Source organism: Cimex lectularius, unplaced genomic scaffold (genome assembly GCF_000648675.2).
Source record: "Cimex lectularius strain Harlan isolate CLEC.00 unplaced genomic scaffold, Clec_2.1 scaffold108, whole genome shotgun sequence".
NCBI classification, from domain to species: domain Eukaryota; kingdom Metazoa; phylum Arthropoda; class Insecta; order Hemiptera; family Cimicidae; genus Cimex; species Cimex lectularius.
In genome coordinates, this window is record NW_019392680.1 from 1,063,164 (window position 1) to 1,079,238 (window position 16,075).

General features: G+C 34.9%; 1 protein-coding gene across 1 annotated transcript; it reads right to left on the bottom strand.

Annotated features, from left to right (window-relative positions):
* Positions 1 to 2,811: 2,811 nt before the first annotated feature.
* Positions 2,812 to 15,420, bottom strand: LOC106668031 (tropomyosin-1). The gene is made up of 10 exons (XM_014396430.1): positions 15,169 to 15,420; positions 9,702 to 9,864; positions 9,506 to 9,631; positions 9,307 to 9,440; positions 8,150 to 8,267; positions 8,013 to 8,083; positions 7,874 to 7,949; positions 7,469 to 7,531; positions 7,330 to 7,399; positions 2,812 to 3,691 (listed from the first exon to the last, which is right to left on the bottom strand). Exons 2-10 carry the CDS (start codon positions 9,813 to 9,815, stop codon positions 3,609 to 3,611), a joined length of 855 nt encoding a protein of 284 aa, XP_014251916.1. The 5' UTR covers positions 9,816 to 9,864; positions 15,169 to 15,420; the 3' UTR covers positions 2,812 to 3,608.
* Positions 15,421 to 16,075: the final 655 nt, after the last annotated feature.

Here is a 16,075-nt window from a genome sequence, read left to right on the forward strand (position 1 = left end):
TGTTTTCATTCACATTTTTTGCATGCTTACTTATACTCAAAACGATAGTAATTAAGATTTTACTACCTTTATACTTCTCAAACCATGTCGTTTTTAAGCCATTTGCAAATAGTTAAAAGTGGTAAAACTTCCAACTATTTTTTACCTTAACAATTTTTTTTACTTGATTTCTACTTTAGTCAAAATCTAACAAAATATACAAATTTTTCTGCTGTAGAAGAAATATTAGCTGAAGAATTAGAAGTTCAGAGATATTTGGTGTACAATTTATGTAAGGGTTGTTCAATATGCAATAAAATATGTTATTGCAACAAAAACCTCTTGACTAAACAAATAAATTTAATAAATTCAAGAAACATATATACGTAAAGAAACCTCTCCTTAATTATTCGAACAAAGTTAAATTGTCAGAAAGGAGATTAAGCACATTGAACCGATTTAATGTAGTTTAAATTTTGATGAATGGGTCTGTATTAGCATTTTTGGATCAGTCCCGAGAAGAGAGGAGAATTTATATAAGGGTTGCTCTCCTTTGGAAGGGGAAAGAAATCCAAACCGGTATTTGATGGTACTCGGTCGTGACAAAGAGCCGGCCCCGGTCCGCGGTCGGAATACAAAAACACGAGCACAATCCCCCCCGACTTAAGTCCATTACCGGAGTTTGAAGTAGGACTAGCTTCGGGAGTAAAGAAAAAGCAACGTATTAGAAGGGGGCGTATGTGCGACTGGGGCGGGATAAAGAATAACAATATAAATTCCGTCAGTGAATTCTACGCCATTTGCAAGGAGACGAACACCCTGATAAATGAGGTGTCCTGAAACTCGCTTTTTTTCCAGGTACACATAAAAAGAATGATTTTCCATTGGTATTCATTCCGAATAGTAATTTTTAACTAAATAAATCGTAACTTTTCTGTGTTACAGAATAATAATCTAAAATGTCCGAAAAGTACATGCTTCTTGCCTAATATAAAGGTTTATGGGCAAGTTTATCTACATACAGGACATACGAAGTGGGACTGTGGTGATCTGCCAAGACATGGAACGAGTGCATCCTTCCGATCAAAAGTCTTCAGAAAATTGTCAAAGCTCCTTTCTACGTCACTAACCTCATTATCCACAACGCTCTCAACATTCCTTTTGTCAACGAACTGATCCGTTCCCGATTCTAAAAGTCTCATATCAACCTCTCTTCCCATCTTAACCCTAATACTCAAGCTCTTTCTGCACCTTCGTGCCTCTTAACCTCTCAAACTGAGTGCCAGCATTGACTGGTTTCTCATGGCATGTGCCCTCCAGGGGCTGGCCTTACTGTTAGTGGTGTGACTGTGTGAAAAAACACTTTTTTGTGAGACTACGTCCTAGTACGCTGATTCTTTGAGTCGACTTTTTGAATCTCCGGACAGTCTCGGCTGCGTCTGACATGTCCGGGCTGCCCCGACTCATTTTTGCGATGAATCTGGTGTGTTGCGGGCTTGCATTTTCGGACTCTTGAATCCCATCCGATATGGGATTCTTTGACTCAATGTTGCGCAACATTTGCCAGTGCGGACGTGAATCGGAACAAGCGCTCTTGCTTCATTTATTTAGTTGACGTTGTAGTGTTTTCTTGAAGATTTTGACAGTGTCTTTTTTCTATATGTTATTTCGAAACATACTTGATTCTTTGTGATTTGGGTTAATTTGGATTATTATTGGGTTATATTTTTACCTTTTTATCTACACTTTTATTACTTACCTACAGCAATATCTAATTCCGAACATTTCCACTGATATAGTGCAAAGCCATGTCCAAAAGTGCTACAAGGAGCACATCCGTTTCAGCCTTCCGCCACTTCTGGAGATGTAAAGCTCTCTAACACCGGCTTCCCTTGACCGGTACCTTCCAGCTGAGGTACAAGTTGTTCTCAAATCACGACAACCACGAGTCTCATTCAGTAGAGCAGTTAGAAATCTACGGCGAGATTCAAAATTATTTTTAAAGTGAGGCTGATCCCATAATTATTATTTGGGTCTATTTGTTGAGAGTATCAAGGAAACCTCTGCCATTTCTAGCCTCTAGGCGACAGAGGTGACGTTAGCACTTGTATAGGCAAACAGGGCAGGCACTGTATGGGTTGCCCTTTTCATTACACAAGTTTGCTGTAAATTACTAGTGAGATTCCTAAATTTGCCAAAAATTGTAAGTGTCTCTGGTGCGCCAGTTTGTTGTCTCTCTCTTTCTCTCTCTCTCTCTCTCTCTCTCTCTCTCTCTCTCTCTCTCTCTCTCTCAAGTTGGCTCCAGACATGCGGGATTCGCCGAATGGGTGCTCAGATATTCGTCCAACAACATTGTTCGGTGCTCGGCTTATTGTCGGTTTTCTGTCACCATCAAAGTGCATGAATATTTTTATTTTACATATTTATTTACATTTATTGTATAACCTGATTGTATTAATTGTTTTGGCCTATTTTTTTTTTAAATTTAACTAAGATGGGAACTAAGGGCCAAATAATACAAAATCCTTTTCTACGTGAGGGTGAAAATTTAAATAATTCTAACTTAAACGTTTGCGGTTTAAAACCTAGTTTTATTCATAAATAAATCTCATAATTAGATTATAACATCAAATAAATATGACAACACAATTACATCCATTAGAGCTATGTGTGTAGTATGATTCGCCGATGGCAAAGTATGTTTGTATGTTTAAGGTAACTCATACACCTTGCATCGTGTCATCGCCTTTCCTTCCGACGGAAGGTTTGACGGGTCATTAATGGGGTTATTACTTATCAAGTTAAAACAATAAAAGAAAAACAACTCACAAATTATTCGTCAAGCAATTCATCGATACTTTTATTTAGTAGCCTAATATAATGGCTTACATTGATATTATACTTAACTAATGTGATATTTTTTAATGACAACATCCTTATACTTAGATTAACAAGTAATTCTATTCTTTAAATTAAAATATTCCCTTTTCGGTTCGCTTATTTGTAAAATTTACAAAATAAAGTTTCAGGTAGTTGCTTGTTCATTATATCAGGTGTTAAATCAAGTTGTTGTTTACTTCAGGCCTACTTGTGATAATACAATGAACGAAGCTGCTTACATACCACTTACCCTAGATCTTAATTTTATATATACTTAACCTTTTTGCTTTTACCATTATTATTTTTACAGTTAAAATTAAAATATTATTTAAATTAAAAAAAAAAAAAAAGATATATTGACTTAGAGTAAAGACTAGAAAATATACAGAGGGGTCAGCACTTGGATTCATAGACACGATTGTATATATAAAGTATACTATATATAACAACGTGTTAGTCCTACGTTTCAACCCACACACGACTAAAATTAATTTTTTTTAACTTAAGCACAAATAGTGAAGATAATTTAGAGAAAAACAAATTTTCCGTAGTCTAATTTGCAAATTAACAAATAATTAATAACAGCAAAAAAACGAGATAAATAGAAAGTAAGCAGGTTTGTTAGCAGCATTTCGAGTGGAGAGTAAGCCCAAAGCCGTCCAGGTAGACACGGCGGAGTAAGATGACAACATGGATAATACCCCGAGGATGTTGCTTGGCGAAATTTTTGGTTTGAGTGGTTGAGGTGTCTAATAGCCGGCCAATTCGGCGAAGGTCGAGTCCATCTCGTCGGCGAGAGACTTGTAACGATCTTTGTTGAGTCCGAGTTCGTCTGTTGAACACAAAATAAAACCATTATGTATATTGCTGAAAAATCCTACAAGGGTTAAAAGTTTAAAAAAACATGCATGCTAACAGTCTAAAGAGATCCCCTGAATACTTTCTTGCACCAACTTTATTAGCTGATGCATAGTACAGAAAGAAAAGAGATACAATTGGTACAAAATTTTCAGTAGAAAAGAAAACTATATACATTTATATAACAAAAGTTGGTGCTATCAGCACCCTTGAGGTAGATCTGTTTAAGGGCTGATAGCAATACAATGATAAAAAAAAATATTTGGGGTTAAAACTAGAGATTGCGAAACATAATATTACTAAACGTGGTAAGAAAAAATAGTTGTAATAATAGTTATAACTTGTAAGAATAATACAACAAACATGAAAAACTAATAATTTTAATTTTGAAATGGTATGTAATAATTTATGTTACTGCTTTTAGCCATATGGTCAAAGAGCCAATTCTTGACGTCTTTAGAAAAAAATTTGGGGTGTACTTCACATTTAATCTCATCAGAGACCGAATGGACTACCTGGGGACTACATAAAAAAACAATTCAACATCAATGTTAGTTAGGCCATTTAAAAACCCACCCCAACAACCAGCCAAAGGTCTTGGGTTCGAATCCCGCTCCTCACACTAATTTTTCTTCTCAACCAAAAACCGTAGATAAAAAGAATAATTAATTGTAATAATTAATATGGTCAATTATGACCACCAAGCAAATATGAAAAACGTTAATTTCTATATCTCATCTCATATCTTGATTAATTTTTTTTTATTTGTCAGTTTAATTTCCACCTATATTAAAAAAACTCCCTCAAGGTTCGGAAAAGATAAAGTTATAGTACAGGTAACATATGATTTTTAAAGAAGAATGACGGAGAGTGTACCAATTTGGATTTAAAAAACATTGCACGAATAGTTTTTTCTGTATGACTTTAAACCAATAAACATAAATTCAACTTAATGAAAAATCCCCAAGGGAAAAATTTAATATGACTTTTCACAATATTCCGGCTCAATTGGTACCTTAATTGGACGTATACAATGTGTTATTTGATTAGGACAGTCGAAAGAGCACATAAGATGAAAGCATTGTACCGAATTTCACTTAATGATTTGATTTATTCATCAATATATCAAAATAAAACATATATATGTTGAAATATATTTACAACAAACAAACCATGTTTATAAAGCCTTATTGCGTTAAGTTATAACGTGCTTTGCTGCGGTTAAAACTTGAGCGCGTAACATAACGAAACTTTTAAATAAAAATTATATTCAATTTCAATGCAAACTCTGTTTAAATTCCAAATATTAGACGGTTCTGTGCCTTCTATCAAGGATCTATTGATATTTATCTTCCGTCAAGTATTTTCCCATCAACGCTGGAGTTCCTCAAGGAGGTATACTAGCTCCACTCCTTTATCCCCTCTACACTGCCATCCCTTTCACCGCAAATGCCATAAACATTTATTGCCGATGATACGTCTATCCTTTATCATAATCATGATCCATAGATTCTTGCTCTTTCTAACAACTCCACATCCTAAAATCGCTCATTAAGAATCAAAAATCAAAGAAAACAAATCCCACTTTGAAGTTTTTGCATTATTCAGAAACCCCTTCTCCATTCTTACTCAACATTATTACAAACCAATCTTTTTAAAAAAAGATAGTTCCTACTCACAGTAAGTTGTTGTACAACGATTGTAGAACTCCTTCAACCTAATGATGAGCTAAGGGCTCGAAATCCGGATCGTTGCAAAACAACTTACTGTGAATAGGAACTATCTTTTTTTTAAAAGGATTGAACACCGAACTCACTCCACCATTCATCATTTATATCAAGACAAACCACGTTCGTCACTTACGGTTTGTACCTGGACTGACACACTGATGGTTAAACTGGTACCTGACACACTTGAAGACGCTGACTAAAACATACTGCTAGAGAATCGTTCCAAATTAACGCTACAGAACAAAAATATAGTGAACTACTAGCACTTATATGGACTTAATGACTAGAATTCTACGAGATAGCAAAAATTACGAGATAGCATTAACCTATGGAATATTCAGTCTTTCAATCCAACAAATAATTGCCTTCAGCCAGCTATGTCCCGAACCATAACATTCACACCGACCAAAACATCTTCTACGTCCTAAACCTTGCTAAATGCCAATGCCTTCAATTTAATAATCACTTATCTCATCCTACTCCACTATCAAATAATCCATCCCATCTTTCTCTTCCTATCAATCTTCTCAGACGACTGAAACGGCGGTGATATGAGTGACAAAAATATTTATCCTTCACAGTGAACGCCTATGGATGGGACTAATGGGCGTCGTCCACGCTACTCACGCCATGAAACTACTTGATCATATTTTTTTATTATATATATTTTATTTAGTTGTAAGCAAAAATAAAATTAATAAAAAATTCTACTGGCGCGTTTAGTTATATCGGTTTTTAACTAATATAACTTGTATTAATATTGAATAGAACGATTATCAAAAGGAATAAATAGATTTTTTTATTATTTTTTTAACAGCGATTGTCGGAAGGGAGAGAAGATTTTTTAAACAAATCAGCTCATATTGTTTTGAACGGTACAGAAAAACGTGGAAAGCACGTTTTCGGATGTTTTCATCTTCTTTCAGCTTTATTCGATTTTATAAGTACGTGATAAGCCCATGAGGAAAGCCTTGGAAAAATAAGCTGCACTTAAACCCCAGCGTTGTTTTCCCTTGCCGAATGGAAATTTCTGATAAAAGGGTACCATGCCCTGTCTTCAGCGGTCTAAAATAAGCAATATACGAAGAAAATATCCCAAACACGCACTTCTACCTCTACATCTTTAACTTCAAATAAACATAAAAATATATTAATACCTTTCTTCACTTTCCTTTTCCAGTTTGGAAAGTTGAATAAAGTTATAAACAACAATATTCCTTAAATGAACTGTTTTCGCGACAAAATGAATTTTCCCAAGTAGCATTAAGTTTAGGGACGTACACATTTTTCATCCACTTTAAAAACAAATGTTTTAATAAATCAAATAAGCAAAAACATGCAAGAAATAAAGCATACACTGCAGAAAGATGCCACAAGGGTTTTAATTTTCTAAATCTGCCCGATGAAAAATTGTCTAAAGATTATATTTTTAGTATAATCTTTCGTATAAAAAATTCAAGAATTAAAACGTAATTATTTTTTTTTGTTACTTTTAATGTCGGACATTATCCAAATATTGAATACATCATGATTGTGAATCAAATATCACATAAAATAAGGCATGTAATTATAAAAATATGAATTATTTATCCTTAGAATGTCGGGACTTATAAACAGTTCGTAGGATTTTCAAGTCAAATTAAATTCAAGAAAATAGTTTAACTATGAAGTAAGTTAGTTAATCTAAAAGTACTTTGCGCAATTGTCGAAGCGGGCAAGAAAGGGAAAAGTCGCATACAGATCGTCCAAAATAATTTCAGACTTTCCTTTCTCGCCAAGCAGTTTGATAATCTTAGCCAGATGTCAAAAGACCAAGTTAAAATTTAAAAGAAGTTTTATAGAAGAAAGCTTATTATAACAAGCAATGAGAAATTTAAATGACCTTCCAGCCTGTCGACCTCCTTCTGCAACTTCTTGACTGTCTTCTCGGCGTATTCAGCACGAGCCTCAGCCTAAACATTAATTAAATAAATATGTGTATTTTTTTAAATTTATATGTTAAAATAAATATTAATTCTTGCCTCTTTTAGTTTGACAGTAAGTTGCTTAATTTGACGTTTATATTCCTCTACTCTCTGGTTGGCCTGTATAAAAAAAACAAATTTTTTTAAGGCGATTATCACTTTTTTTTGCAATTTATAAAATATCAAAGAAATAATTAAGGAATAACGATGTAGACCACGGAATTATTTATCGAAAATATATTGAGTGTTGAATCCCAAGGGTTTGTGGCAAGAAAAAAACATGAAAGGCTTTTTTTTCAAATTATTATAGAAAAATAAAGTAGAAGAAAGTGTATATCAAGTGAGGGATGTCAGCCCCCCTGGGGATACAATCCTCGGACAGGTTGAAAACTTTTCGTGGCCAAGTTGTATTGAATAGTTGTTGGGTCGACAAAAAATATTTTGATTGGAAGTTTCTTCTACCTTTTCCTCGGAAACCTCGAGAGATTTCAAGCTGTTTCCGACGACTTTGAGTTCTTCCTCCAACTCCATGATCTTTCTACAATCAAAGGGGGTTTTAATGAGCACTGGAAAAAAACAATACTTAATATTTTATACTTACGAGTCCCCAGATTTGACGCGATCCTCAGCAACTTCAAGCTCATCTTCAACGAAGGCCAGTTTTCTTGCGACCTTTGATTTTAAAGAGAGATTAATAAACCAAATTAAAAAATGTATAATTATAAAGAAAATACGAACTTCGTCAGATTTGCCATCAGCGTCTTCAGCAAGAAGCCTAGCCTCTTTCAACTGGTTGGTCAGTTGGTCCATCCTTTCTTCATCCTGTTGGCTTCTGTTCTCCAATACTTTGCACATACTGCAAAAACAATTAGTGGTCAATAAGCGTTGCTTTGGGCAATTTTGCAGCATTTTTCAAGAGTTTAAAATGGTCAATACATTCACAGGAAAGTTCATTTTTTCATATCTAACAGTTAACAAACAGTTCCTAATTTTATGACAAATCTTTTGCAACTGTAGGACATGGAAACATCAGCCATTATCAACTGTAATTTCTTCTTGTTTTGTTGATTTACGTAATATTTACTTTCTCCAGTTCGTTCAGCAAAAAAGATCTGACGATATTCGTGTTAATAAGTATACGTTTTTGGGCAGGATACTCAGCTTATTTCGGGTTGGGTTATGTTATGTTAGGATTGCGAAAGATTAGCGTTAAATTAAATTTGGTTAGGAACAAGTTAAGGTTAGGTTTAGGTTTATAGACGGGAAAGCTTAGGAAAGATTTGTTTCGTTAAGTTTAAGTTAGATTAAGGGTTATGAATGTGAAAGGTTTTAGGTAGGGTAAGTTAACACTAAGTTAGATTTAAGTTATAGACGTGAAAGATTAAGTTAGGTAGGGTTTGTTTAGGATTAGCTTAGGTTAGGTTTAGGGTTATGGACATGAAAGGTTAGGCACAGTTAGGTAAGGGTTATGTTATGTTTAGGGTTATGGACATAAAAGATTAAGAACGGGTTAGGCTATATATTCATGACCCAAAGTTTTACCGGGAACCGGAGAAAATATGCGAGTGCGAAGCGCTAGTTTTTAAATATACTTTTATACCAAACAGTGCAGAAAATATTTTTCGACGTGTACTATTAAGTGAGTAATGAATGGTATGACCCGGATTGCTCAAGAAACATCTGATTTGCAGTGATTCGGGTGAGTTGTATGTATAATGAATGACTAAGATGTGCAAAACAGGGCAAAAGTTGGAACAGTTCCTAGACTACTTTTTCATCATTCATGAAGTTTATGATTCAATGACAAGATTAACACAATCATGGATACCGTTCTCAAAAATATTCAGAGTGTAAATGTAAGTTTCGAATGAAATTATATCGGAATTTTTACTAACCGGGATGCTTCATCAGCGGCGTGGGAAGCTTCAGCCAATTTCATGGCGGCTGTTCCAGATCTTTCTTCGGATCTTTCCAAATCCTCTTCCACCATTTGGACCTTCCTGTTTAAGGCGGCGACTTCACTCTCAGCCTTTAGTGCACAATAACAATTAAAGGTAAAGGTATGTCCAAAATTAGTTTTCCTGTGCTACATACGTTGGTGAGAGCTTTCTCTTTCTCTTCCAGATCTTTGTTGCCTTGTTCCAGTTCCCTCTTGTTCTTGTCGAGGTCAGCTTCCACTTGAGCCAATTTTTTCTTCAAGTCCATGACATCCTCGAGGATCTAGAGCACGTTTTATGTTCGCAAATCAGAAATTGTTGCCATGATATAAGGTGAAAACATCCAAACATACTTTATCGGCTCTCATGTTGGCGTCCTTAGCCTGCCCTTCACAGGTATCGGCCTTGTCCATCGCCGTGTCCTTCTCCATCTTCATCGCCTGCATCTTCTTCTTGATCGCGTCCATCTTGGCTTTTGGTTAGTTCACACTCAACCGACAAACAAAACAAAGCTACCTGAAATCATAAAAAATAATTGGGTTGAGATGGGGAGCTGGTGTCCGAAGTCACGATAGCTCAAGTGGTAGAACAGCCGAAGGTCGTGGGTTCGAAACCCGCTCATGACACAAACTTTTTCATTTCAACCAATTCCTTACATAAAAAAGTTAATTAATTGAAAGAAGTTATTTGGTCAATTGGACCACGAAATATCACAGATATAAAAAATAATATTGAAATTAATGATATGTAATAAGTAAAACACAAGGAAAAACAAGATTCGACAGACTAATAATACCCAACTACCTCAACTAATTACTGTTGTATTTGTAATAATATATATNATATATTGTAATCTATGAAAATCCAAGTTTAAAATTTTTATACTACATGAAATTTATGAGTGTGTAAGAATGTTCCATAGACTTTCTAAACTCAACTTCATCCTTTTATATGTTTAATTTTATATTGCTTTATTGTTAAAAGTTGAATGCGGGAAAAGTACAGATAGCACTTTTACCAAAGCATACGAGACATCAAAAAAGTCCACTTGTCAAGTAGTACAGGGCGTTTCAACATCCTGTCAAACTTGGTGTTAAAGAATTAAGAATTTCCAAATTAAATGGAACTTTTGAGTAAAAAATGGAATAACAAAACTGCCATACTATAAGAAAACGGTCATGGTCCCATACATAGTCACATATGCACATGTCACCGCTATCCATTCATCAAGCTCAAGTCCAATGCCTTCAGAAACCTCCAGGATCATCTTTCCTATTTGGGGAAGAAGTTGGAGAAAAGAGTGTATGTAATCAAACCACCATTCGCCATATCCTCACCTCCGATCTACTACATCTCTTGTTTAACAAACAGCAGCGAATGGCATTTGCTATTTAAAGACTTACTTGGAACCCCCACACTCGACTCGAAAGACCAGGACCGAACAGACTAATAAACTGTTAAAAACTAATCAAAATACTAGTTGAAAACAGATCGAAACTGCAAAATAAACGTCTCATCTACCATCTATCAGAAATTTGAAGAGTTGGCATCTTTGATGACTTACAAATGTTACAGGTATGTTTTTTTAATCTCTTCTACCTGCTGCTTAATACTTATGGTTCTTTGCTTGCGTTTTGTTAATTCTTATATTTTGTTGTTTTTATCGTTTCTAGGAAACGAATTCTTCGAGAACGAAGCTGGTGACAGTGATGGCCGTGTAAGCGCGACGTCCATATGACACGTCACTGACATCAATTGAACAATTTCTGGGCGTCGGCAGAGGGCAGGTCTGAAGATCGAAGTCCCAATAGGAGTATGAACTATGAACAGGAGTGAACACAGTTGATAGTTGACCCTTGAGTTCAAATGGACAACCAGTCTATGTGCAGCTCTATTGCAAATTATAATAAACTTGAAATATAAGCACAACGGGAATTAAAATTGTATACAACTTTTTTTAAATCTTTAAGTTAAAAGAACGATAGGGCGCTAAAAGCAGCTTAACAACTTACACCCTAAATAAGAATTTTCATTCCAATAAAAAAATTTACGTTTTTGGGTTGGATTAACCGGGGGAGATGATTTTTTTTCACCGATGACCCGTGTTCCTATCAAAATGTATAACCCCTCTGGATTTTAAGCGAATTCTTCCTTATTTCAATATGCAATTTGTTCGTCATCGGACATTTTGATCTGCCAATCCTCGTAGGTTGAAAAAGGACATTTCGTCATCTTCAGTGTTGGGCCTGCCGTTAACGACCGATGAAAAATCTCACACGTTATTACAATAGTAGAAATTTTAATTTCTGTACGTCTATTTCAACTAGTTTTAGATTCCATTTTTATGATAAGAAAAAACTAATAATTAAATTAAGAAAATTTCAATCAACTACCTTTTTGGTGATACGTTAAAAATATTATCATAAAATATTTTAGACACTTGTCCAATTGTCCGTAAAAATTCCTGTGGATCAGTGAAGTCATATCAAAGATTTTATTCTTTCAAAATTAGCGCGTTCCACCCTCGGCTCGTTAACCCCGTGTTCGTGGGTTCGATTCCCAATGTCGTCCCTGGAATTTTCTTCTCACCGTCTCACAAAAAAATACTCTGTTCGTAGATGATCAAACAACATCGTTTTTTTATTAAACATAAGTTAGGCAGGTACACTTGAATTTGATTTTTCGTACACTTGATCATGCCAAGTTACAGATTATTCAAAGACAAACCCATTGAAAAAAAAAAAAAAAAAAAAAAACCGACTTTCACTACTTGTAAAAAAAGTTCCTCGAAAGTTAATTATTTTTTTAAATTAAATTCACCAGTTTTCGTGGTCCGCTTAATCAATAAATATCTTTCAATTAATTAAGGTTTTTAGTTGAGATAAAAAAATCAGTTGTCACGTGCGGGATTCGAACCCACGACCTTCGGCTAGATACGCCGCTGCTCTACCACTTGAGCTATCGTGATTTCGATCCACTCGGACACTAACTTCCCATGTCAAGCCCTCCTTTTTTTATTAAATTCACAAGTTGAATATCTCAAATAAAAATATATATCTTAAATTATGACTTTTATAAGTATTAAACAAAAAATTATAAAATTCAATACGGATTATGCTTTTGCTAAGATTGTAAAAACATTGAAACACTTCTCAATTCAGATCATTGCCAAGTCTAGGTTTCATTTTTTGACACGAATCCAGGTTCTATGACCTCATTCCTTTTATTTATATGTATAATATTATATTACTTTGTTATTAAATGTTAAGTAAGGGCCGGGCTACGGTGCCCAGCTGGTATTTGCCACGCTAACGGTTCTGGGTTCGAATCCCGGCACAGCCCTTTTAATTTTAGTGTTAAACGTATCGACCACTTTTTTACTCACAAATGATCCGGATCACGGTATAGTCTTGATGAAAAAGCCAATTCGTTCTTGCCAAGCTTTCGACCTATTTTAAGGTCATCACTGTAACAATCACTACTTGGCAATGTTGGGATCGAGTTCAAAGAAATTTTAAATCGTCTATTAAAAACTTAATCATATCAATTTCCAGGCATGTTTTAAAATTATTTGACCAGATGATGACCTCAAAATATGCCAAAATTGTGGAAGTAACAACTGAATTCATGACCATACCGTGATCCAGATTAATCTTGCCTTTTTAATACAGAATTATATGGAAAAAAGTATAATGTGATTTGATCCTCTCGTCCGCGAAACCCAACCGTGACGTTGGACGTTAAGCTCTGCTTTATCTAGATCTAGAAAAGTGTTAAGTAAGAGGATCCATCACAGATGCTTTTTTTGTCAAGAAATAAGTACAAACATTAGTTTAATATTTTCGTAAAAATTAAACATTTTTAAAATGAATAAAAATTTGGCGTAATGAATTTGATTAAAAAAAAAAAACAGAGATTAAGTTTAGATTTTTTTAATTGTTTATATTTTTGATTAAATCTACACGTTGAATATTATAAATTTAAAATCTTCTTTTATTGCCACGGTTAGATAAAGGAGGTAGGGCAGATCTGCATAAACTCGATTTTTTAAATATGCAAAACTTCACTTTCATTTAAACCAAGAAAAACACGAATTGTAAAATAATTTATGCACCAGCTTATATTTAAAAATTTTTCAATTTAATGATAAAATCTTGTAAAAATTATTGCAAAGCTTTGGTTTCGCTTTTTGTCAAGAATCCGGGTATGGGTAATTTTACAACGTGGTCTGGCTTTCGGTGTCCTTTGATAACAACCCTTTGATTTTTTTCCCTTCCGATTCGCCTTAATAACAAAACGAAAAGGAAAACATTAAAAACAAGACGAGAATGAATTGGCGTGTTTGAATATAGAACATTTTTATTTCTCGTGAGTGGCTATTTTAGGCCTTTGGAGGGGCGGAGGATTACAACCGGGGAAAAAACTAGGCTGGGGAATGTTGGAGAGCGACCGATATACTAAATATAGTGGGCCAAAACACAGATAAATGTCGTCCTCTCAACGGATTATAATTGTGCCTATATCAATTTCATGCGATCACAAAAATTGAACTATTCTAAGAGCACAAAAAGCTAAAAAAAACTGACGGTTATTTCTGTTCTATAACTCGAAATTTCATATCTAAAGAAAAAACAGAAATCTTGGTTCATTTACACTTGACATGTTATTTTTCTTTTACCTACCAAATCTTGATCCGTTTACTTAACTTATAGTTAAAATTTGTGATTTTACATGTGTTACTGTACTACTTACTAAAATGTTCAATTTAGCAAGTGAATTTATCGAAATAAATAATACATATATGTATCAATAACGCATTCTCAATAATAAATAATAGGTTTTTATATCTTATACTTTACACATTAGCCAGATTCCATGTAGTTTTTTTTTTTGGGGGGGGGGACTGTAACAGGTCAAGAATTCCAAAAGCGGTTGTGATTTGAGATCTGCTTGTTGTACTTTAAAGAAAAAATATATCTTAAAACAAAAAATTACTTATTTGCATAAATAATCAAATTTTAACATTAAAAAAAAAGTGTAACGCTTTACAACAGTAAAAAGAATAGAGATAATGTTACCGGCTGGGTAAAAGGCCTGCATCAATTAACTCACATATTTTTAACCGTTTTAACAAATCTGCCAAAACAGGATATCTGCCAAGTTTAACCCGATGGATAAAAAATTGTTTATATTAATAAACTGGCCTCATTCCAATTAACTCTCCCGGCCAGTTATCGTCGTCCCTTCGAGCTTTTACAACGCTTTGTAAAACGGCCTAAGCCCATTTTTTCCCAGCCCGGTGAACTGCCGAAAGTGATCGTAGTCTGTGTAATTTGAAACGTTCCTTTATAAGTCGAACAAGGAGCATCTTGGCAGGGCAAGAGAGGGCTAAATATAACCATTCGATAGATTCTTCTGTTTTGCTATCACTTTTAAATTAACACGGGGTTCTTCAGCAAGGAACTTTGTTGATTTTTAAATAAAGGGTCTAATTTCAAATCAATTGTTATTCCACAAGCGATAGCTTTATGTCTGGAATTTATTGATTTGATGATAAGATGTTTAGGATTTTTTTAAAATCTGATATCAATAAGTGAAAATTTGAATCAACAATACCAATTTAGGTTATGGTAATATGATACTCGAGTCGTTTTGGAGTGGGAGTATACATAGAAAAGAGTGGGGGGGATTTATTCCACTTTTTTATTTTGTTACATTTTTTATAATATATATTTTTTAATGTTTTATTTCATTGTATTGTATAACAATTGTTAAGATTTTCCACTCTGAAGCTCTTGTTAGTTGTCACACTTCTTTTACCTGTTATGAGGAGCTGAGGGTCCGAGACTCTTGGTTGGACTGATCTTGCGATCGACTCCCTCCTGCGGTCGGCTCCCCCTCCCCCCTACATGTACCCAAAAGTCCCCCCCACTTCCAACCCAGAAATGAAAATTTCGCGTAGGGGGTGGGAAAGGAAAATGGGATTAAGGCGGGAGGGGGAACCGCGATTCCGGGAGTCGCAGCACTCTCCCACTTCGGGGAGTAAACTGATCCGGGAGCGAGGTGCCTCGGTGTCTTTATATAGCAAGGGAGTGGAAGGGGCCCCGGGCATCCCCTCCTACAGGTCTACGGTAACCATTTGGACTGATGGTACTCAGGATGGACCTGCCTGTACCAAGGAAGACCTGGAAGAAATCGAGAGGTAAACGGGACGAGCCGCATGGCTCGGAGGTTCAGCAGGCTTGGCTCGGCGTCGACGCTTTCGAGTGATTTCGACACGGCTTGACTCCTCTCGCAGTTCTATTTCAAACGGTTAAACCTCGATTATTAATACATGGACCATCAAAAGCATATTTCCTAAACTTATTCTTAAGACCGGTGATGCGTGTGATATTTAAAACTTGCATGTGGGAAATGACCTAGCATCGTAAAAAAGGCAATTTTAATTGATACAACATAGTGTAACGATTTTATCTACCGTGCGTTTAATAAATATGCGTTCACTGAATTGATTGTTATCTCTTAAGATTGAAACATAATTTGTACGAAATAAAGAAAATTTGTTCAAAATATTTTCCATCGCACAAATCTGACAAATCAAAGCTGACCCAAAAATCTTTATTTCGACTCACTATAGTCTTGGAAGGAAATTCAAAAAAGGATTTTACGCCTAATACATTACACAACAATTGGAGAACACTCGATCTTAAATTGACGATTGTTCTGT

Excerpts from the sequence above, each read along its gene's own strand:
- LOC106668031 (XM_014396430.1), bottom strand. The coding sequence starts at position 9,815 with ATGGACGCGATCAAGAAGAAGATGCAGGCGATGAAGATGGAGAAGGAC. Across the intron at positions 9,632-9,701 it reads CCAACATGAGAGCCGATAAA|ATCCTCGAGGATGTCATGGA; the intron begins GTATGTTTGGAT and ends AACGTGCTCTAG. Across the intron at positions 8,084-8,149 it reads CTGATGGCAAATCTGACGAA|GTCGCAAGAAAACTGGCCTT; the intron begins GTTCGTATTTTC and ends TTAAAATCAAAG.